The 24,335-nt window shown below is 50.0% G+C and overlaps 1 protein-coding gene across 1 annotated transcript; it reads left to right on the plus strand.

The window, feature by feature from the left end:
- Window positions 1-3,081: 3,081 nt before the first annotated feature.
- Window positions 3,082-23,568, plus strand: ngfra (nerve growth factor receptor a (TNFR superfamily, member 16)). The gene is given in 7 exon segments (XM_029159430.3): window positions 3,082-3,414; window positions 5,531-5,644; window positions 5,646-5,694; window positions 11,020-11,382; window positions 16,408-16,645; window positions 17,516-17,748; window positions 20,893-23,568. Coding segments are annotated over 7 exon segments (1,089 nt in total). The 5' UTR covers window positions 3,082-3,375; the 3' UTR covers window positions 20,946-23,568.
- The last annotated feature ends 767 nt before the right edge of the window (window positions 23,569-24,335 follow it).

The following is a 24,335-nucleotide window of genomic DNA, read 5'->3' on the forward strand; positions in this document are numbered from 1 at the left end:
CAGTCCTGCTTCAAAACAAGCCAGAACCCCTCAGAACGCGTCGCAGCGCGTGTATCTGCTTCACATAAGCAGATCTGATCTATGGGGACGAGCGAGTTCCCATAATAACGCTGTAACGAGGCCTTTTAAATGATTCTAGTGGGATCGTCCGCTCAGAAACCCACTTTCGCCTTTGAACCTCTGATATTTGAGCTCCGCGTCCAGACGCAGACCCTCTCTCAGAGTTACGGCCGAGCCGGCGGAGACGCTCCGGGACCGGAGCGCGGCGACGCAAAGACGGCTCTGCCGCGGCTCTGGCTCCGCTCCAGCAGCCGGCGCGCGCTTAACTGCGGTTTTGATTCGCACGCGGCGTGCGGAGGCTGGACGCGTCTCCTCCTCTGCTCTGAACTGGAACCACGACTCTTGTTTCTAGACGCGTAACCAGTCGCAGGTGACGTCCTCGGCCGCGTTTGGCAGCGCGCGCTGAACATGTGGCCTCCACCCTCGCGGCTCCGCACCTCTGCCAGATGTTGTCTCCAGCCCGCTGGGCCGCAACCTTGGCCGGTGGCCGTCCAGCTTTTATATCAGCCCCAGCCCGTGGCTGCAGCACCGCCAAGATGAGAAATGGCCTCACTTTTTTAATAAAAGCACTGTCACACTGTCTTAAAGCGCAGCAGCGGGAGCCTGTTGCCTCCACTTGGAGAATCTGTGTCCTGATGCTCCAACATCTGTGTTTTATAAGATGCGTTGAAGAGAAGACTCACATTCCTCTGGTTGTTTCCTTCAGATCTGAAGCCACGCTAATAACGTTGTGTTAAGTAGCCAAAACCCACCGAACGAGGCCAAAGCAAAGCCTGTCAAGTCAGCTTCTATTTATGAAGCCCATAAACACATCACAGGACATACGCGGCCCTCCATAGATCGAAACAGAGGCGCGAGCTGCAGGAACCACACACCTTTGCTGCGTGAAGGGAAGCCCCGGTGTCACCGAGCTTCTACTCAGACGATCCAGCGCCACATGTGGCAGCCTGCACCAGCCAGGCAGCAGCCGAGGAGCCAACCACCGGTGGCTCAGTGGAATTTGGCTTCTGGCACTTTTATTAAAAATGCTCCCTAAAATCTCTCAATGCACTTGTACGAGCCTTCTATATGCATTTAAAACAAATACACTGTGATAAACGCTAATAAACGCTGTAATGCCAGTATTTTCTTTCTTTAAGTGCAGGTTGTTTCTGTAAAAGATGCCAATAAACACCTCATAAGCGACTTATCTCCATCAAGGCTGCATTTTATTGGTGACCTTGTGCAGTGACATGACATTTCCTTTTGCTGAGCCATTGTGTGGCTGGTAACGTGATACATGACTGAAGAAATGCATGTATCGTAGCAAAGGCCCCGTCAGCACATACACGTATATCCATAACACACAGTTCATACGCCGAGGACATTTTTCTATTCCTGGCTGTCGGATGGATGCATTTGATAGTGTTGTAGGACATCTCCGTTACACATCTGACAAGAAAACCCACCTGGATGCTAATGGTAATTAATAGGAGTATTTTCCTAAGCTGCATTGTTCACCATGCGACCGCTTGCTCCCCGGGGCCGATGCAGCGGCTTTGTGATTATAGGCTGGATTTATGGGGCTCTACATGTGAACACAGGGCCGACGAGGCTGATGAGGAGTGCTGTCCGAGGAATCGGCCTCGGTCAGAGGTGCCGCTGGGGTTATCTCAAAGGAGGATGTAGGAAGTGGGAAAAGTGATGTGTCCCAGGATCGATACTGGTGAGGATTGGAGTCTCGGCGGTGAAACTAAATCACCCTGTGGCTGCTGCTGCTGCTTCAGGGGCATCAGCCTCCACATGCATCCTGAGCTGATGACCATGATGAGGATGTAGAGAAGGTGGAAATGGCAGCATCCTGGAGGACATAGAAGAAGAAGAAGAAGAAGTAGAAGAAGAAGAAAAAGATGCTCCGTTTTTGGTGATTACAGCTTCGCCACCATGTGTCTAGGATCAATATCCATCAGCATTGGTTTTCCTTAAGTGTAAAGACTAAGTACCTCAATGAGTATCAAACACAATTACAGCGCTTAGATGCGCATTAGTGGTTTTGAAGTGGTCCCACCGAATTTAGGATCATCCTGGTAAAAAATGTTTGTGATGAAGCGGCGGGGCTTAATAGATAAATGATTCAAACCTCAACACATCCAGCAGGTTTTCAATATTTACCTCAGCCCATCTCTTCGAGGAATCTTTGAGTTTTCTATTATAAAATACAATCATCTCATTAATCTGAGCCCGTGCTGCAGCTCATCTGGTTCCGGCTGAGTCGCCCTCTAGCGGCACTAAATAGCACTGCAGGCCAAGTTTAATGAACCACACAAGCTTAATACACGTAAAAAATGCAAAGTATGCAGTGTAAAAAGACGAAGAAGAGTGAAGCAGACGTGCAGTCACTGAGCTGAGGCACCAACACGTGTGCTGTGTTGACCCAGTTCTCGGGACAAGCCTTGTGGCCGGGGGCTTTTATTTGGAGCGAAAGGTGCTTCCAATATTGTGCGCAGCTCATTTACATATGCGGAGAGAAAATATATTAGAAACACACTTCATGATAACGCGAAGCAGGAGGCACAAAAATGTCACAAACTATTCCCAAACAGCCTGTGTCAGCGTCGATCCGGGGCTAAATAAGATTATGTGCGTAGAGATTTACGTGATTAAGTGTGGAAAATACCTGTTCTGGGCTGTTTTATCATCGCCCGGAACCTGGGGAAACGTGTCATGGGACACACATTTAACACACACAACACACACTCAGCACGTAGACGACAACAAATGCCTTTAGTTCACACAGTAAACAAGAAGAGCGAGGAGAGGAGAATGCGTAAACGCGCTTCGGTGTCGTTTCTTTACGCCGATTTTATCTCACTTTTGTGTTCGAGCGAGAGAGAGAGAGAGAGAGAGAGAGAGAGCAGGTTGTATCACTGCAGAAGTACCAGGGGTGATAAAGTGCCCTCTCCTCTCTCTCCCGCCTCCTCCGCAGTGCACTTGCAGCTGAGCAGCGCTCCGAGCCGGACGGTCTCCTCCACCCCCACCTCCACCTCCTCCTCCAGCTCCTCCTCCTCCTCCTCCCGCTGCTCTTCCTCGTCTCTCTGCGCGTCGCCGAGATCGCGTGCGCAGCAGCGCTGGTGCTGAGGGGGGGGGATTCACCGACTGCCGCATCTCACTCCGGTCCAGAGGTCCCGGACGGACGCGTGATGGCGCGGAGCCATTGACAGAAAAGCCGCTGGAATTAAAATGAACAGTCCCGCTGAGCGGCTCTGCTCGTCCTCCACATAGCGCTGCCTTTTCTGCAACACATCTGTTTTATGTGACTCCAGCAAGCGACGCAGGATGACTCCCACCTTATCGCTGGTGATTGTGTGCGCTTTGGTAAGTCTGTGTAATATTCTCCTTACATCGGTGCTGCTCAGCCTTTAGTCAACATAAATGCACTTTATATGAGGTTTCTATGATGCTTTAATGCAATTATAGTTTGAGTTCCTGCTGGTGCTGGTGCGGTCCCGTGTGCAGAGGTGTTGCAATCAGCAACACCTCTGCACCCGCTGATCTCTGATCTGCACGTGATACCAAGCTCGGGCTCCACACTTGCGTGCACGCGCACACAAACACTTTTGGTTTCCATCCAGGTAGGAAAAGTTCGACTGCTGTTGACATTAGTGTCTGGAAAAATCGAGATTTATGCTTGAGGTGGGACTTGCATCCAGTCTGTTGACTCTACGACCGCTGATGAGCCTCCGGTCAGTTGTTTCAGCAGCATTTAGTCTGATGTTGGGGACGTTTCAGTCTTAACATCAGAAGAGATGAAGCTGCAGCAAACTGGCCCATCGATAAATAATTTGACCAATTTGGGCATAAACACTCCTCTGTTCAAATCAAAAAGTTCGTTACGGAGGCGGCTGATGATAAAACATGCAGCACGCAGCTAATCCTCTTACAGCTCCAGGGAACAGCCACAGCAGCTGGTCTAATTGGGCAGCAGCTCAGTCATCATGTGAACAGGCTGGATGCGAGGGGACACTGTGTTATGACAGCTGCTGTAAAGACGGGTGACGCTCGGCCGCTCGCTGCTAGAGAATTTAATTTAGAAATAAACTCGTAAATTGAGCGTGAAATTGGGGGAGAGAGAGCAAATCCAGCATATCACAGCAGGGTCATATGTTAGTGGACACGTTTCCCACTGTATTTGGCCAATAATCGGTGCTGAGCTGATTGATATTCCAGAGGTGAGGGGAGTTTGCGCAGCACTCAGCAACTCATGATTTCTCCTCATGCACAGTCTGTGGAAACTCCTGTTGTTTTTGGGCTGCACCCAAAAAAGGGCTGAAATATGAACTTTAAACCTTGAGTCAAAACCCGAGGCCTGTGCAGCGACGCGACGATAAGAGGCTGCGAAGTCTGCGGAAGGAACGCACGCCGAGTGCAAAGAAGGGAAACGGCAGAAAGGGGGAAATGTTGAGCAAGAGGAGAGAGGAGGAGGCCGAGCTGCTGGCGGCTCACTACATCTGTTTCTGAATGAAAGCGGGGGCAGCGGCGAGGGGAGGGACGAGGACGGAGCCGGCGAAAAGTGATGCGTCAGCAAATGTGAACTGAGTGAATGCGAGCCTTGCTGGTTACATAATGAAAGCCACAGGTCGTGAAATGATTGAGCGTAATTACCTTTGTCCTCAGCTGTCTGGATATAAATTGCTTTTATTAGCTATTGTTGTGTCACCAGTGGAGCAACGCCTCAGTACGTTTGCCAGCGGAGCAGCGTGGCGCTCGGATCAGTGACACAGTGCAACAAGAGGAGATGAAGAAGCTGCCAAAGCTTTATTCTAATGAGAGGTTCTCACCAGTGTAGCAATGCGACAGTGTGTGTGTGTGTGTGCGTGTGTGTGTGTGTGTGTGTGAGTGTGTGTGTGCATGTGTGTGTGCGTGTGTGTGTGTGTGTGTGTGTGCATGTGTGTGTGTGTGTGTGTGTGCGTGTGTGTGTGTGTGAGTGTGTGTGCATCTGTGTGTGTCTGTGTGTGTGTGTGTGTGTGTGAGTGTTTGTGTGCGTGTGTGTGTGTGTGAGTGTTTGTGTGCGTGTGTGTGTGCATGTGTGTGTGCGTTTGCATGTGTGTGTGTGTGTGTGAGAGTGTGTGTGTGTAAGTGTGTGTGTGTAAGTGTGCATGTGTGTGTGCGTTTGCGTGTGTGTATGTGTGTGTGTGTGTGGATGTGTGTGTGTGTGTGTGTGTGTGTGTGTGTGTGTGTGCCACTCTCACCTTTAGACTTTAATTAGGACGGACGTGTGAATAATGTGGCGCACACGTGATCCTGTGCTTCCTGCCTCGGCCGGTGCATGTCTCAGGTTCACGATTAGAGCGGATGTGCCTCCAGGGCAGCTGTTAAGGCTGTGGAGACCGACCCGCTCAAAGTGAGCCCGATATGAGAGCAGGGCGATTCACGAGGAACCCCCGGGTCACTGTGCGTGTCTGTGCTGACCCGCTGTCTCCTGCTGTGCCAGGTGGCGCCAGCGTTGGCGTCCAAGATGGAACCGGAGTCGCTGGTGCCCTGTGAGTCCGACAAGTACACAACCAGTGGCGAATGCTGCCTGAAGTGCCCACCTGGGGAGGGAGTGGGTGAAGGAATGCGGCGCCACCCAGACAGTCTGCGCCCCGTGTTTGGACAGTGAGTAACGACGTGTACATGCATGATTAAATGATCCCCAATGTCTAATGAGGCTTCCTTTGTTTCTGTTTACACCATGATTTTATTGGTGTTAAAAAAATATGTGCAAATGCTTTATGAGTTATAAGCCAGAAATATAAACCCAGTTACTTCTGTGCTGCCACGTCTTAAAATTCCTTTACAGTCTGGAACACAGTTAAACATGTGCCGAGCTCACAACAAAGGTTTTCTAGCAATAACACAACTGTTACATATGTAAACTGGAAACATTTCATGTGTAGATTTATATAGGAAAACAATAATTAGTTTGCGTCCTGAGAAGAATCATGAAATTTATGAGATGGAATGTTGTTATAGTTATAGTTATTCTGTTGTGAGGCTTTAACAAATCTGTCCTGCCTCCATCATTTATGCTTCAAAGACAACAACAAGCCTTCCCACAGACTCCACTGTTTTCATTCTTAGCACAGTATCATTCTAATAAAATGCGCTCACAGCGAGGTCACAACATGATGAGGGAAAGTCCTTCAAATTTAAACTTTGCAGAAAGTTTCTAGAAATGTATTAAACCTAGAATGATTACTCAAGGTGAAAACCATTGGAATTAAATGTATACGCATACAAACGGCTGCACGGCTGCAAGGCTGGATGCTATCACCAGCGTTACATGAGCTCACAAACTATGTATATAAATATATATTTATATATATGCTGAACTGAAGACAAAAAGACGACTTAAGCCAGAACAAACTGGCAGCGTCCAATCCATGCTCATTTGAGTGAAGTGCCTGCTTTGACTTTACCAAGCGTCCTGAGAAATAATACAAGAAATCATATGTTTGATGGTCGTAAGTGGATCCAAATGTGTTCGCTTACAGCTCTGCTCAGGCTGGGAATCATTAGCACTGGCTCTACAGGCCAGGACTGGGAGAGGTGCCAAGACAGCAACAAAGAGGAGAAGAAGAAGACGATGATGAAGATGGTGAAGAAGAAGAAGAAGAAGAAGAAGAAGAAGAAGAAGAAGAAGAAGAAGAAGAAGAAGATGGAGAAGAAGAAGAAGAAGAAGAAGAAGAAGACGATGATGAAGAAGAAGAAGAAGACGAAGACGAAGTAAAAGAAGAAGAAGAAGAAAAAGAAGAAGACGAAGTAGAAGAAGAAGAAGAAGAAGAAGAAGAAGAAGAAGAAAGAAGATGAAGAAGAAGAAGAAGAAGAAGAAGAAGAAGAAGAAGAAGAAGAAGAAGAAGAAGAAGAAGAAGAAGAAGTAGAAGAAGAAGAAGAAGACTCAATGCTGCCAACGGTGTCCTAGTCTCAGGTCATGGTCTCTTGTGAAGGCAGACTCAGTTCTGGCTGCACAGTTGAGGAGATGGAGATGAGATGAATGTCTCATCTCTGCTGATCTCTTCTTAAAAGGCCGGTGGAGGATTAAGTCAGGCCAAACTTGCCTTGTGTTCTATAGTAGGTCACATTAACATGTGCAAACACAACTGTACTATCAAATAGATGCCATTAGGAGGGAAAGGATGAACGCTGGTCCACGACCATGACCCTCTGATTGTTCCTTTTGAACTTATGAACTTTCTTGAGCAACAGACTGACTATCTGTGTGTTGTGTTATTATTAATGTGAAGCCTGGCGAGGTTTTGGTGCCTTCGCCTCAAGGACCAGGATCAGCAGCAGTGGCTAAAGGGGCGGGAGCCCATGGTTACATGTAGGGCAGGAGAACGCCACGGGGTAAAAACCAAAAAACAACACATGACACAGAAAATGAACTGAAAACAAAGAGGACGTCCGGGAGTAGACGTTACTAAAACTCTAATCCGCACCAGTTCATTAATTACGATCGTGACTCACTGCGTTTGTTAGACCGGAGCAGGAAATGAGCTGAGTGGAGCCTGGAGTCTGTGGAGAAACAGTCCTCAGCTTCACGACAGTCTGGGATTTATCTTCACTCAGACGTCATGGGGAACTTGTCATATTGCTGCTGCTGCTGCTGCTGGAGGTGGAGGTGGAGGTGGAGGTGGCAGACCATGAGGAAGGACCAGGCTCACGTCTGCTGTGGGCACGACTGTAGCTCTGACGTATTATCCTGCTGAATGCTCCATCCTTCACCCGCTACACCAGCACCAACTCCTCGTGTGTCTCCTCTTTTCTCCCTCCACTCGCTTTTCTCAGCCGGCACCCCCCCCCTCTCGTTGCTATGACTCATCGTCTGTATTAGTGCATAAAATGGTATTAAAGAGCCGGCAGCAAAGGGCGCGATCTGTTCATTCATCCTGCATCTTTACTCATTTGATCCAGCTAATTAAAGGACACTGAAAAGCCTATTGTGCCTCTAACGGCGAACAATTACATCGCGCTCGAGAACAGGAACAGTGATAAACACTCAACAATCGAGCAGAAAAACCCCAGAGGTTGTGCGAAAGCTCTGTCATTGAGATGGAATTGATCAAAGTTAGACGTGGAAGCATAACCTTGGGCTATAAATGCACTTTTAAAAGTGGAGAGATGAATTATTAACGAGAAAAATTCAACACATCCATTTCCTGTTTCACGGTAAATATGGGCCAACCTTTATTTACCACAACCCCCCGCCATTCTCCACTTCCTGTGTGCATGTAACCCCCCTCCTCCCCATCCTCCACAGCCCCCAAATCCCGGCTTGGGACGAGCGCCAGCATCAGCGGTGGTGAAATATTAATCAGTCTCCTCCGAAACAAACTGGACCTGCCTCACTTAGAGCGCCATTCAGAAAAACCCATCAGAGAAGATCAGCGAGGTGAAAAAAAAAAAAGAGGCTTTAAAGAAGAATCCCCGCCAGCACGTTGGATCAGGGCCCGTCGGGGATTTAAAGGAGGAAGGAACATAGAATGACTTCGTCGTCTGCTGAGCAGCATCAAGAGTCACGTCCAACTTTGCTCCATGACAGATGGAGGAATGGGAAACGGAGGTTTTAACCCGGCCAACAAGAAAACGCTGCTTCCACCATTAACAAAGACGTAGCGACACAGGATGCAGCCGTAGCCGTTGATGGATAAATTGCAGCTTCTCCCCTTTAGTCTCCTAATAATAGCTTTGGTAATATCCCCCAACACCTGCGTTAAATCTTGGAGGAAGCCACGAGATTCAATGGAGCCTGAAAATAATTACACAGTGAAATGTTTCATAAAGTCGCGGGCACAGCTTCCCGAACGCTCACAACATATTTGCAGTCAGCAAGGGGTCGGGGGTGTATGTGTGTGTGTGTGTGTGTGTGTGTGTGTGTGTGTGGGGGGGGGTTCACAGAGCGAGGGAAATACTGTGGCTTTGCTAAAAGCTCACACCTAAAGTGCTGATTGGGAGGATCCTCGGGCAGTTTCAGTAGCATCCGAAGCTACATTATTGATGAGTCTAATGGGGTCGAGGGGGGCGGGGTGTGTGTGTGGGGGGCGGTGGTTTCAGGGGTCCGCAGCGGATGAAGTGGCGCCCTTCGCTGCTGATTGTTGCTCAGTCGGGGACAATTAAAAAAAGCAGCTCCGACTTTGTCGTTGCCCCCGACGACGCGTCTCTCTCCTCGCCCCCGTTGCGTGTGGTCACGTTTAGGCTTGTTTACGCACCGGGGCAGCCTAGCATCAGTGGATAATTGAAACGAATGAGGAGGGAGGTTTTACTGGTTGAGCTTCGCTGCAAAGCAAACACCACCCCCCCGCTCGCGGGTTCAGGTCCGTTAGCAACGGGCTCTGCTGTTCGTCTGGGCCCATCGGCCTCCTGTGGCACCGCTGCCTCCAGATCAGCGGCGACGACGGACGCGTAGGGGGGAAACGCTGGCGATGTTTGTGTCTGCAACTGGACTAACTCACCTCCCCCCGCTCGCCCGCTTCCCCTGACCCTTCCCCTCCCAGTCAGACATCACTGAATCATGTGCTCCGGACCTTGTTTGGCCCAGACCACACTCGGAGACGGCTTCCGATTGAGTCATCCACTTCCGAGGCTCCCGCGAAGGCCCCCTTTCATCCACCTCCCGCCTCTCACAATGCGCCGACCTTCATCGTCTGCTTCTCAGGTGCTGTTTACAAGGTGTTCGGCGTCGGAGCCAGTGCCAGTGTTTACATGCCGCAGCCGTTTGCGAGCGCTGGGACGACGCTCCGGGGCTTTTCACACTGACAATATGCTCTTGCTCAACGCCCACTGAGCAGTTCTCAAGGAAAAACAGCGCGGCACCGGCGCATCCTGATAAGGGTTGCGCAAAAGTCCCACACGTTGGCTCGTTTGGCTGCGTTTAAAGTTACACCCAGACCCAAATGATTTATTTCACTGTACGAGTGAAAAAAAAAACGCTTTCTGCTGTTAATTAAACTGTTTTTGTCTGGTAGGAATGTGATTGAGTCGTGCTTTATGCACGCTAAACCTTCCTGTAATGTTGCAGCCTGAATTAAAACACCACAAGCTGCCTGTGAAGGTGACAGGTCCCATGTTTGGAGACCTGAATGGGGTTTAGTGCAGAGTGAAGCTGCCTCTGCCCTGACACACTCTACTTGGCCGTATGCATGAGTTAGCAGGTGTCCAATTATAGCTAAAAACAATTCTATATGAGCATTCAATATTAATAGATTGCCTGGTGGCCCTGGGAACTGTGAGGAAGTGTAAGAATAAACTTGTTTGAGGCAATCACGTCACAGAGGAACCCTGAAGTGCCTGAAGTGATTGCAAAGCAGCAGACAGCTGATGCTCTGAGCTTTTAGCTCAGTCAGATTTACATGAGGTCTGTTAAAAAAAGTAGTTTCTTAACGTCATCATCTGGACCGTGCACCGTTTGTTATCTGAGCGGCCCGCGCTCGTGTTAGCATGTGGTTCAAAGGCCTGTGTCGCGATCTCAGCGGTTTATCGCGCGGCTGATCTAAAATCGCTGGGCACGTTCACCTTCTGAGGCCTCTCGTATCTGTCGTCACGGCGACTTTAAAAGCGTTTATCGCAAATTCAATTGGAGCGTGTGGGGAGCGGCGTCCCGCTTCTGCCCCGAGGCCTGAGCCGCGGCGCGTCCTCATCGCCGGCGAGCGCGTTAACGCATCTGCACTTCGCCCCGCGAGTCCGACTGAGATTAACGCGGCGCAAACACATCGGGATCGATATCATCATGAGCGCAGCGGGCGTTTGAGTCTCTCCTCGACAAAGAGCACCTTTCTTGTCCCGGAGCACAAATCGCTAAGAGCCCAGTGGATCAATGTGTCCTCCTTTCTAATGAATGTGCAGTAAACATGATTAATGCCATTAGGCTCTCTGTTTATGCCCCTGGTTATCCCTCCTTAACCCTTCCCCCCCTGTTTCTTCCATCCCGCTCTTCATCTGCAGGTGAGACCTTCTCAGAGAACTACAGTCACACGGAGCAGTGCAGACCCTGCACCCAGTGCACCGGCCTCATGCGCCTGCAGACGCCCTGCACCGACTCCAACGACGCCATCTGCAGCTGCAACTACAACTACTTCTTCGACTCCATCTCCGGCCGCTGCAAGCCGTGCACGGTGTGCCCGGTGGGGCAGGGCGTGTACTCTCACTGCGAGCACCAGCACGACACCGTGTGCGAGGAGTGCGTGGACGACACCTACTCGGACCGGGAGAGCTCCCTGGAGCCGTGCCTGCCCTGCACCATCTGCGACGAGGAAACCGAGATCCAGCTGGTGGAGTGCACGCCCAACCGCGACTCCGTCTGCCACAGTGAGTGTCACGTGCGCCGGTACAGCGGGTCCAGTGGGTTGGGTGTGAGGCTGCAGAGAAGCATGCAATCAGCAATCAGACTCTGCTGGTGTCTTTGAACCTGCATTGGTTGAATCTGAATCTGCGGTCTGGTATCAAACAAATTGCCAAGTGGTTCATTTGGGCTCAGAACGAGTGGGTTTGAGCTGGACCTGAGCAGAGTCCACAGTGAAGCGGGTTCTGACCCAATCAGAGAAGCGAGCTTCTGATCTGCCGCTCGATGGTCTGCGGGAGACACATCGTCTGTTCCTCGGCTGTATTTGAGCCACATATCACGGGTGACTTCCACACGCGTCTATGCAAACAGGCGAGGTCAAAGGTCAAAAGCTCATATTTTCAAACGACAAGACGCCGAAAGCTTTGGCATTAAAGGGTCAAAGATTACTGCGGTGCAGACAGTGAGACAATGAGCAACCTGCTCTCCCACAAAGACGACGACATGCATGAAATCAGCCCCCTCAGAAGTCTGCAGGACGGAAATGTGTCTTATGTGCTACCTGGATCCAAAGAAGGTATTGATCCATTCAGCAACGCCAGAGAAAGTGAAAGTTAAAGTAAGGCTAGACTGATTCTGTTCCTGGGAAATGCGTCTCATCATGCACCACGTGGGCTTTTATATAAACTGTGACCAAAGCGATTCTTCCATTTGGTCTATTTGATTAAATGCCTTGAAGAAACTTCTTAATAGCGGGAGCACTTCCTAATGCAGAGCATTGTATCGATCCATGGATGCATTATTGTTTTAAATGATCATCTTAATGACAGTTTAATACATTTTAAATGGAAGACTGAGCAAATTGCTTGCTCTGTGTAAAATGCCTCAGAAAAGTCTATCAGCACCTTGTAGGAACTCTGCACCGCGTCGATGTCTCTGCTAATAGGTGGTAATAGCGCCGATGGGAGAAACGGCCTGAGGAAAGATAAGAGCGGGGGACGAGGACGAGGCGGACGAGGGCTAATAACATCAACACACCTTCATGTCTAGGTGCTACATTTAGGGTTTTTTCATTTCAGGTAATCATCAGTACAGTCATTTGGAGCATAATATTCTGGATGTGAAGGCTGCTTGGCTAAATGCAGCAATAACAGTTTGGCTGAAGATTTTTCAGTGACTTCTAAATGATCTGTCACCAGCATTGGCATCTACATTCACCCAAACTATAAGTCACAGCACTAGCTAGCAACCGATGTGAACGTCTTGTAGCTTCTAATCAGCTAACACGCTCCTAACACGCTCCATCATGTGGAAGATTCTTCACATCTGTGTCCCACATTCAGACGATGTAGGGGAGAAGTCAACTATGTTGATTCATCTTGTGGAGGAGAAGGGGAGGTGTGTGTGAAGCCGTCTTCATCAACAGCGTATGTAGCAAGACTCCAGACTCTACTCGCATCCAGTCGCACAGTGAATCGGTTGAGTCCAGACTTCCATCATCAGCGTGAATGCAGTCAGTCACAGCCGCTGTGTGGGAATCTAAGGCTAATGTTCCTTAAACAACCCCCAAATACCCACCCCAGACACGTCTGATGTGCGGCGGGGCACAAAGCGGCCTTTGGCTGCCCAGTCGGTGCCCACCCATGTAGCTGGCCTCACCTTTGACCTGCCGCGTCCTGAGTGATGGCACTGTGGCAGCCGCCGCCGATGGTGGCGACCGGCGATGGCACAATAAGTGACCTTCTGGGACGTCCGCTGAAAAGGGAGCCCTGTGACATCCTGCAGCCCAGCGGGCCTGTGGCTAACGTCTGCAGCCACATGTGCTGGGGATGATGTCTCCGGTCCTTCCCCGGTGGTCTGGGATGGCCGTGCATCCAGCAACAGGAAGCCGGTGCTTTCATCCCGTCTGTTTTTAGGAGGAGTGCTCTTCTCATTATTCTGCGTCCCCCAGTGAGGAAGGGGCGGCACGACCGGGGGCATTTTCAAATCCCTAAATCGTATCCAGCTGTCAGCAAGTGTCAATGACGCTATACAATGACAGGGACGGAAAGAGAGGGCGCGAAACGGAGATGAGCGAAGACAGAGCGCCGCAGCATATGTGCTGCGCTGGTATTCGGTGCCGAGGGGGTCGATAGGCGTCCGGGGACTTCGAGCGCTCGCGCTCAGGTTTCGCTGAGTGACCTCTGCGAGCGCCTGCGCTCGGCTGCACGAGTCGAGTCTCTGGCGTTTTTTTATGGGCGTCCAGGATCAATGCAGCTGATGTGCGGACGCGGCCATGTTTTCATTACACCACGGACACTGCACATGTGGGAAACCCGGCAGCGTCCCTTCTAGCTCTTTAAGCCCGGTCGGCCTCACAGGGACTTTTCCAAAGGATGCTCTTCAGTCCACAGTCGGGTAGATTTGCATAAACGTGAAGTGCGGAGTGTTTTTTCCCCAACAACAAGCAAACAAAAGATTAGAAAAACAGATGAAAGCATCCTCATTTCAACTCTTTCGGCCCTTATCTCCCTCCACCCCCCACCCCCCCGGCCGAGCGGTGGAAGGTGGCCAGTGTGCATTCAGCGCCTTCCCTGCTGCAGTATAATTACTCCCGCTAATCAGAGCACTTTACAGCAGCTCCTCTGTTCGGCTGCGCTGCCTCCTCGCTCTCTCCCGACACTCCCCCTCTCTGTCTGCCCCCCCCCCCCCCCGGCCCCGCTCTTCCTATTAACCCTTCCTAGAAGAAGACAGAGTGCTCACTTGAATAATTTGTAGTGTGTGTGATGGATGTGTGCGCAGAGGAAGATTAAGATAGAGGTTGAGCCAAGACAGAGGGAGAGTGTTCGGCGGCTGATAAAGGGGGTCATTGTGCGTGTGCTGGGCCTGATAGTTGCTCATCTCCAGTCTGAGTTGACGGCAGCCAAGACACCAACCTCCACACAAGACCCCAGGGGGTTATCGTCACCATAAAGACCTAAATGGCTCGTAAAAAGTAGAGTTTCTCCTCCACCCGTACGCACCGTGTTAATAAACACGTCTCTGTGCACTCGGGCCCACGCTCGTAAAAACCTGGACTCGTTTCATGAGGGTTTCGAACCCACTGAGCCAAGCTGCGATTGTTAGCTCGGCTGCCGTTAAGCCGCCGCCGGGCTGCAGCCTCTGGAGTCTGGCTTTGCGCTTTGGTCCACGGCCAGAACGAGGGGGAGCTGCCGTAAAGCTGCAGCCTTTGTTCTCGGAGGCACGTTCCCAGGTGAGCCGTGATCTCGGCGCCGGAGGGCACTTCCAGCACACGGCATCGCGCTAACAGCCCGTTAGCGGGTGGCGTCTCCGCTCGGCTACATAGGATCGGCCAGTCTGCACACCTGCACTCACTTTCACACCTTTCATTCACAGTTTATTCTATTTGCGAGCTCGTGTTGCATTGCTAACGCCATTAGCTCGGCCGTGCATTAGCCGGGTGATGTATGGCGGAGCGGTGGAAACCTGACTACATCCCGGGAAAGGTCACGAAATGCAAGCAATACAGACGCCCGTGTTCCGCTCCACTCCTTTTAGACGGATCTGAATCAATAGCCTCGGCTTTAAATAGGCCTCCGCATCATTTCTGCTTCTAACTATGGCGCGCACATGTGCTGTTTCTCCCTGTCCGTGAAAGATATTTTCTACTGTTTCAGTAAACCGATCCTGCCCCGCGGGGGGTCGGAATGCCCCGTCATCACCACTCACGCCGGCAAGTCAAAAAAACCAACAGAGGTTGTTCACAGACGTCCACCAAGTCACCCCGCCAAGGTTCCGTCGGACTATTAAAGGAAGGAACCGTGTAAATTATGCAACGGATCAATGTGGAGGAACTTGACTATTTGCAATGTCAAAGTAAAGAGAATAGACAGCGTCAGGATGTGATGGTCCACTGAATGTGCTGTTTTTCTCCTGACCACAGGGCACGTTGAAAAAGAGTCATTCAAACACACGGTCAGATTGTAGAGCTGCAGTCATTATAGAATCACGTCTCCATAACATTAGACGTCTGTACACACAAATCTATAGTATGTCTTCAATTCTACGACAGCTTATACTGTATACCACTATTTATTAGCAACGTCTGCAGATTATTCACGCCACTGTTTCAAGCCCCCTGTTGGTTTATTAAAACATATTTTTAATTAATGCTGTAAATATCGCAAACTATTCATCACCACCAGTTTAATGGGGTGCACACAAAAAGCTTCATGCGTGGCTGAGTGTCAGTCATCGTCAAGTGGAAAGAGCCGTGTTGTCCCGGTGTCTGGCCTTGGATGAATCCTCGAGGGGCTCCACGGGGTTAATCCTGGGAGCCGTGGCATCAGGCTAATGAGGTTCTGCTGGGAATCACAGGCTCAGATGTGACCCTGGCTGCGTATTCCCTATCCCCAGCAGTCTGCTGAGCTCGGAGGCGTTCGGGTTTTGGCCGGGCAGGACGTTTGCTCAGCCTGCTCCACAAAACCCTGAGGGAGGGAACAATCTGCAGGGCCTGTTTTTACCAGCGGACAGAGTCACTGCAGCACTACTCACTGCACTGCAAACAGATAATGACGGAGGGCTTTGATGGAGACGCCGCGTTCATGTCGAAGTGGACCGATGCAGCTGACAAAGAAAGAGGAGACAGGTCAATTCATGCAAATGACTCATGATGAAAACCAGAGCCACCCAGTAGCACAGAGCCTTCCTGCTTCTCTGTGATGCAGAGTGATGAGCCCTTTACATGGTTCCTCATGGGTCCATATGGACGTGGTGCGGAGGGACCGGCATGCGGGGACCAGATTGCTGGGGGGGGGGGGGACACATATTTGCCCCCCTGGTCGGGGAACATTCCTTTTCTCAGCCAGAGCCCATCTGTCGATCAGAAACAGCTGCTGCGTGTGTTCAGCATAGCAGACATCTGGTTGGGGACGTGTTGACTAGAGTCTCAGAGCAGATATGAAAGTGTCCTGTCATGATGAGATTTTTACTGTCTTGGCCAACGGTTTAGTTGCTAGACTGTAAAACACAGGCTTGGTTGGCATTTATGGATTTTTCTCCCTTCCCTCCAGATCCTAACCTGCCTACAGATATCACTTCTACGTCCGACATGGGCCCGTCTCCACCCTCCTTCACCAACTACTTCTTCCCGGACGCGTCTGAGAGCCCGCTGCCGGGAGAGACGACCACATCCAGCGCCGGTTCCCCGCGCTTCCTGGGCCACGGCTTCAATGAAAACCTCATCCCCATCTACTGCTCCATCCTGGCTGCTGTGGTGGTGGGCCTGGTGGCTTACATTGTTTTTAAGAGGTCAGTCCGCTGCTCTCTCTGCACAAAGACACAATTGGGTTTTCCACCTAAGCCACAATGTAATGTAGGGCAGAAATGAAGGCTGATGGAGATGGTGATCTGATGGGCGTCAACACACGGTGCCCCAGGCTGAAAAAACGTGTTCAGCCCCGGTGTGATCGAATGCTCTGACCCATTTTTTGGGAGAATCATTGGTCCACCTTCTTTAGGGGGTCACACTACAACATTAGTGGACACACACACACACACACACACACACACACACACACACACACACACACACACACACACACACACACACACACACACACACACACACACACACACACACACACACACACACACACAGAACCAAGCCTGAAACACATTTGAAGCAAGTAAACAAGCTCGTTAGAGGCATTGATTGTTTGAAAAGCGCAGACCAGGGAACACTGGGGCGGCACACACACACACACACACACACACACACACACACACACACACACACACACACACACACACACACACACACACACACACACACACACACTGACTAATACTCTTCCTTTACACTTTGTCATGTATAAACCTGTTTAAATCATATGAATTTCTTTAGCAGATAATATTTAACAAGTAAACACTTAGAGGTGTCAACTGCAGTGTATCACTCAGCAGCTCATGAATATTTGAATTGATTCACAAATCATCTTCCGGACAAAAGCAGTACTTAATAACTGTTTTTCTCTTCTCATGTCAGGGTAATAGTCCAGTATTGATCATGCTGCTACAGTATCTCTGATCCAATTTAGCTTCAAGCAGTAGGTCCAATGTGCCCTGAAACCCAAATACAGAACCAGGTTATAATATATTGGCTGTTCCAATGCTCCACAGGTGGAATAGCTGCAAGCAGAACAAGCAGGCGGCCAATAACCGCGCGGCCACGAACAACCAGATGGTGACGCCGGAGGGAGAGAAGCTGCACAGCGACAGCGGCATTTCGGTGGACAGTCAGAGTCTGCAGGAGCAGCAGCAGCAACAGCAGCAGCAGCAGCAGCAGCAGCAGCAGCAGCAGCAGGCTGAGGTCCAGGCTCAGCCCTCACACTCACACACACAGGAGCAGATCGGTAAGCTTCATCTATTGAACGACAACACGCCAGTCTCATAGAACCTGTTCTCATACAGTGAGCTGCAGTACAATGAGTGTATCACCGGCCCAGTCCTGAACCAGCTGGATCCAACTCTACTCCATATATTCTGACCAGGCCTTTACTGTTTGGACTTAAGAACTGACTGGAATTCCCAACTTTTGACTTGATTTCAGAAATTCGAGGCACCTCTCGCTCACTGCCCACATTCCAGGTTCACAGGTGATATTTTAACAGTCACAGCAAGTCATGGTCAATTACGTCAAGACATGCTGCTGAGATGTGTTGTATCGGGGCTTTACCACGTTGAGCAAGTATGTTTTCTTTCATCAGAGCAAAAACACATTTTCAGGGATAAGGATCAGAAACAATGTGTCACCTGAAACCAGGAGCAACTCTCCCCATAGCTGAAACCAAATATGATGCGTTAGACAAGACGTTTGACACGGTTCTGTGCTATTTCAAAACTGTAGACGTCAAGAAACTAAGCGACTGTTTGATCTTTACTGGCTGCTTCTCTGTATCTATATTTACCTGTGAGGAGTCGTGGAGTATTTTGGATTCGGGTTTGTGGGACAGATTTTACCGCCATCATCTCGCAAGTCAGACAAATGTAGATGATTCGCCGGACGACCCCTTCTCACGTCTTAGTTGGAGAAATGCTATTATATTAGTATTAATGTGCTATAAAACAATGATGTCTAGTTTGGGTGAGTACAGTATCATTTGGTCTCTACAAACACAGCACAAACACATTGGGCCAGAGGCACTGAGGGGAAGCTGCAGTGAGTGGGTGGAGAAAGGCGATAACCTTTAAACAAGCTGAGGAGAAAGCGTTGCAGGAATGAGAAGTGACCTCAGCATCACAGGCTCTGTCTGCGTCCACCTTCCCTTAGAGCTCCAACGGCACCGCATGTGCAGAAACCCGATCCGTGCGTCCACGCTTCCCTCCCAGCATTGTTCTAATGTAACGCGCTAACAAGCCAAACAGCTGATTCCGTCCTCCTACGACTCGCGGCCCTGCGTCTTCTCCAGGACACGCTGTCAGCTCTAATGAGGCCTAAGTTCGTTTCGCGTCTGTGTTTGGTTTGACTTCTTCGCGTTCTCCCCCTCGACGGGCACCTTCCAGGAAAATGAGGGTTTTATGTCGTCCGCGCGCTACCGGCTCATTGAGAAGATGTCACGCTAGCGCCGTCGCCTCTTCTACGCGCGGGCTCATTAGCAGGTGCCGCGAGACAGGATCCAGGATCCGGGATCCGGCCTCGAGGCTCCATCTTCGTCAAAATCGGATCCAGCATCGGCCTTTAGCGCGTGCTAATTGGCATTAGCGGCGTCTGTGGGTGTGGGAGCCATTAAACAGGCAGCGAATGCTCTGAAGCCTTCCTACCACAACTTACCTGGTCTGTTACTGTTCACAAGAGGGCGAGGATAAGCACAATAAAGCCACGATAATCGTGGGGGGTTTCCTGTTTCCAGTGAACCACGTTTTACTGGAAACTAAAATAATGGGAACACCTCCACTCAAAGCAAGAAACAGAGCAATGAAACTGCCTCTTGTTTTGATTGACAACAGTCCGAAGGGGCTCTTCTTGCATGAGTGAAGGGTGGGAGCAGTTCCAGACCCCCCCCCCCCCAAAGCTTTTTGCTTCACCCTTTGAATCATTCAAAGTGTTTAAAATTTAAACAAGTCTCTCTCTCTCTCCTGCTCTCGCTCAAGTTGGAGAGCGGAGCATCCCTGGCCTAAGTTTGACCCCAGCGCCTGCATCAAACCCAGTCAATAGTACTCTCAGAAAAAAAAAACACACGGTTGGTAAAAATACAGTCCGAATTTTGAAGGTTATGAAAAAAGCCTCAGTTCTACTGGAGCAATAATAGAGCTGACTCACCTACGGTTACGCTTATGAATGCAGAGATTGAACGCGTGACTCATAACTGACATCTTCCCACATTAGAAAGTGTTAATAAACTTCTGAGAGTGGAACTATTCCCACCGGTGGTGTCGACTTACTGAGAGAAGGGCGACAACGTGTTGTGTTTATTCAGCTTCTTTCATTCGGGCAAAGAGGCAAAAGTGGACATAGTCAGGCTGAGCTGCTTCTCCATATGCAGGAAACGCTCCTGTGCGGTTTAACGTGGTTAGACATGGATCCAATTTTAGTATTTGAAAGAGACGTTGTGCTTTTTCCCCAGTTCTTTTGAATAACAAATGGCTTGGCTTGAGTGAATACAAGTTTCGGCCACGTTCTCCAGACTCCTCCCAGTCCAGCTCCACGTCAGAGGGCTTCATTATCTCCCACTTCCAGTTCAGATGCAGCGGCTCTCGAGTGCAGATAAACACAAGCACAAACCGCAACGCCTAAAACATTAGTTAGTTCAATACTTGACAGACTGTCTTCACTTTGGGGCCCATTAACTCCTAATTCATCCATGAAGATTTGTGTTCAATTAAAAAAGTTATAAAGTCATGTAATAATGGAAAACAAGTAATATATTCTTATGCTTTGTAAAGCAATCATCGCTTCTCTGTGGGATTTTGTGTAAATGCCATGGAATCATTTCCATTTCAGCCCCTTTTGGCTGATTTCAGATGTTTGTGGGCACGGCTTCCAATCAGCTGATTTAAAAAAAGCAGGCTGCAGCCGAGAGTTCACATTTCTAGACCTGCGTGAACTTGGACTGATTTTATAAATGAGGGAGCTGCCGTGTCCGTCCGATTCCTGGGCGTGAAAGGGTCCGACGTCAGGCATAATCCCTGTTGTAGTAGAGCTCAGCGGCTCAGAAATGCACCGATAAAGACGGGAAAACACCCGGTGCGCTCAGAAAGGCCCCGCATAGCGCAGGCGTTGCCATGGCTCCACTCCATTGACAGCAGGTTGAGAGGTTTGTGGGAAAAGAGGGCGTTTGTCTCCCATCCTCACTTGGCTAATGATGCCGCTTTAACAGGTCTCCGTGAATGAGTGACACCACGGGGCCCCTGCAGGGAGGAATGTGATCTTCAGGGGGCTCAGAGTCGATGAATAGGAAGCTACGATCTTTTCTAAATGCATTTGCCTGTGAATTAGACCCAGTTAATGAGCTGCTGGGTGGGTCTGACGTGCTTGGTGTTCTACTCTCCGCCTGCAGTGGTGAGGATGGACGGAGGCCCTCAGCCTGACTCGCCTCCACCTGAAGTCTGACAGGGCGGGTGAAGAGGAGGCGTCGGATCTGAAGGCGGACGGAGGGGAGCTGTGGGCCGAGCCACAGCCTGGACACACACGGACCTGAGACGGACTGTGACTCTGGCCTGATTGGACCCGTCTGGACCTCCCAGCTCCTCTGGGCCACGCTCTGCCTCCTCATCCCTGCACATAGAGTGCGACTCTACCTATCAGTGTGCCTGGACACCTCTACGGCAATATCAACCACTATCTGTACCAGTGTTACCACAGATACATAACTGTAGATACATCCGTGCATCTTCTCTACTGATTATTCCATTAACTAACGTTGACATATTCTCTATAACTGCCAGCTCGTCCTCTGTCCCCTCGTTCATCACTCGCCATGAGAAGCGTGTGCCTGGAAGGTGCAGCTCACTTGTCTCCCTTTACGTTCTACCCGACTCGCTCCGCTCTCTGTAGAATTCACTTTATTAGACCCCTGCCGTCAGAAAGCAGCGGGGGGGGGGGGTGCCTGTGAGTCACTCAGGCTTAGTCTGAAGTTCCCCGTTTTGTCGTTTAACCACAGGCGCGCTTCATCGCACGCCGCCTTGTGAGCGGCGGCGTCGTTGTTCGCCATAGGCCAACGCCGGTGACGCACATCTGGGGGGCAGAGGGGTCGGTTACCGCGGCGCCAGCTTCTTTCTGACCCCTGCACGACACGTCCAGGCGTCGGGTTACAGTGATTTCACCTAACAGTTGCAGCGCTGGCGCTGGGGTTAGACTGCTGAGTCAGCGACGGCTCAGTAAACAGACCCTGTCACCACCGTCTCCTTCTTCGTTCTCGATGGCCAGCGCTGAGGCGCTAATGCTCGGCGGTCGCGTCAGCGCGGGGCCCATTAGAGCGACGTCCTGACGGGCAGGTAGTAATGACCTCAGGGCTTCAGCTTCATTGACCCTCTGCTCTGCTCAGCTCAGCCTCCTCGCGCCGAGTGTGACTTTATAGATCCTCTACCCGAGTCCGAGCCCCTTGACATTTACGCTATCGCCGCGGCGATGCAGAAGCACTTAGTCCGGCTCACTTCTAAAGCTGGATGACACCTTTTATGCCGATGCCCCCTCGCCGCTCTGTGAAGCAGCCGACGCACCAGCTGTAAAGGCATTCTGCAGTTTGACGGCTGCGCTCGAGTTCATTCCTACAGACGCCGGTTCTTTCTCAGGGTCCCTCTTGTAGCGGTGCGACTTCCCAGAGAGCTGTAGAGCAGCTACAGTAGGTCGACAGGTAAAATCAGCTGGTACAGTATGTTTAGAGAGAACACTTGAAGGGAACGTGTAAACCCCAGCACTTCATATCTGTGCTTCAGTTCAGTGGTAAATACTGTAGGAAATGCCAGTCAGACGGTGGAAGATAGAGAAAGTGACTCATTCGATTCTGCCTGTATCAGTCACACGGTCGCCAACATCTCAAAACAATTAAACCTCCTCGTCTGCTTGTGATTCATTCTGTATCACCGACGGAAACAAAGGAAAAGTCTCAGAGCGCCTTGGACATGGGACCACACACACACACACACACACACACACACACACACACACACACACACACACACACACACACACACACACACAGAGCGGCGTGTGAATCACTCCTCTTACGTGTGATTCAACCCCGTCCTCGCTGTGGCGCTGACATTAAAGCCGACGCTGCGAGTAACCGGAGCGCTGATTTAAGGGAAAATGCGATTCTCCTCCACTCTGTCGCTCCCTGAAGCTCGCTCAGCTCTCCAGCGGTGGCGTGAGACACACAATCTCAGAATGTACAACTCAAATATAACCAAAAATAATATGCAAGACCCCATTCAAGGATACGGTTCAAGATGTTGCTCATTACCTTGTTGCTCATTGCTTTTCGTCCTCATTCTAGCATGTTGGTTTATATTCCGACTAGTATTACACTTTGGAAGTTTTTTTTTTCCTAACAGATATGTTCTTTTGTAGCACTTACTAGATGTGATATAACTGCACTCAAGGAGTGCGCCGCAGTTCAAGTGCCTGTGTACAGCGTCACGTCTTTGAGTTCAACTCGTTAACATGGTTTCCACTCGGTATTTGGCATTTTGTGTGCAAATCGAAGCGATGTACGAACTTTGGAGACGCAAACAAACTGTAGGAACCTGAGGAGGGAATCACCGTGGCGACAGGTTGCCAGTGGATTCATATTGTATGTTAACACGCTGTAAATGCTGGCGACTGTAAGGGCCATGTAGCATTGTGACATCATACACATGACACCTGAGACCCACGTAGGCCATTAGTCAGTAGACGGCGGCTGTGCAGGCGTTTTGCATGTACAGCGGGCTCCATCCCACCCCTCTGTTTGACAGGAGGGATGCTGCAGCAACATCAGACCTGTGGAGAGCTTCACTGTGACTCTCTGCGCTAATATTACAGCACTAGCGACTCCACACACGTAGATCAGGACGTGCGCCCTGAAGAAGATGAATGTCACCTGTACTTACCTACTAATGTAAATGCATTGTGTAAAATGTGAATTTCTTAGAGTTGATACAAGATACGAACATACAGTATAAAATGTACAAAAACAGAAAGGTGTGCAAATGAAATGAGCATCTGTAGTACAATAAACAGAGATGTCATTGCAGCAGTCTCGTCTTGTTGTTTTGTGGTACAGTCCATGCGCTTTTAAAATGTTTTAAACATTTCCTAAAGTCGCATGTTCACACTGGGTCACATATTAAGAAATGCAGAAATGCTCTTTAGGCTTTTTTTCTCAAAAACACCCGCAGCCATTTGGGAAAAATAATCACAAGCAAACGAAAATAAGATGCTGAAACCGGCAAACATGCAGCGGTCGACAGGCAGCCAAACCACAGACAGAGCAGCACCACATGTGGAGGTCCACTGGACCCAGACTGCGGTTCCCTGCAGGCTTATCACCGCTTAAACATCCCGGGGTCCGGCAGGGTTTTCTTCCTGCTACGTGTCAGAGATGAATCCTCAGTGATAAGTGATAAGTTCTCAGCAGAAACTGACAGGTTTGGACAGGAGTGGAGGACACGAGGGGAGGGGAGTCATCCGATGGAGAGCAGATATCTGTCCTTTCTGCTCACGTGAGGCTAAAAACCATAGTTCTAACAGCAGTAATGTCATTTTTACTGGGCTGATCGTGTAGATGAAGCAGTTGTTTAAAGCAGTGTTTTTCTATAGGAGCCAACCAGACAGAGATGTGGGTGACAGATAGATGGCAGGATTTTAATTTGATCAGCAGGGAGCACTTATATGGAGACGCTAATCAAACCAAGTTTTCTCCCCTGTCAAGACTAATGGAGACGGCACGTCAGCTGAAATGGCAGAAAAAAAGCCACAAGCAGATGAAAGGAAGCAGACGAAAAAGCCGGGACATGTTAA

The sequence above is a fragment of the Betta splendens genome, chromosome 8 (genome assembly GCF_900634795.4).
Source record: "Betta splendens chromosome 8, fBetSpl5.4, whole genome shotgun sequence".
NCBI lineage: Eukaryota > Metazoa > Chordata > Actinopteri > Anabantiformes > Osphronemidae > Betta > Betta splendens.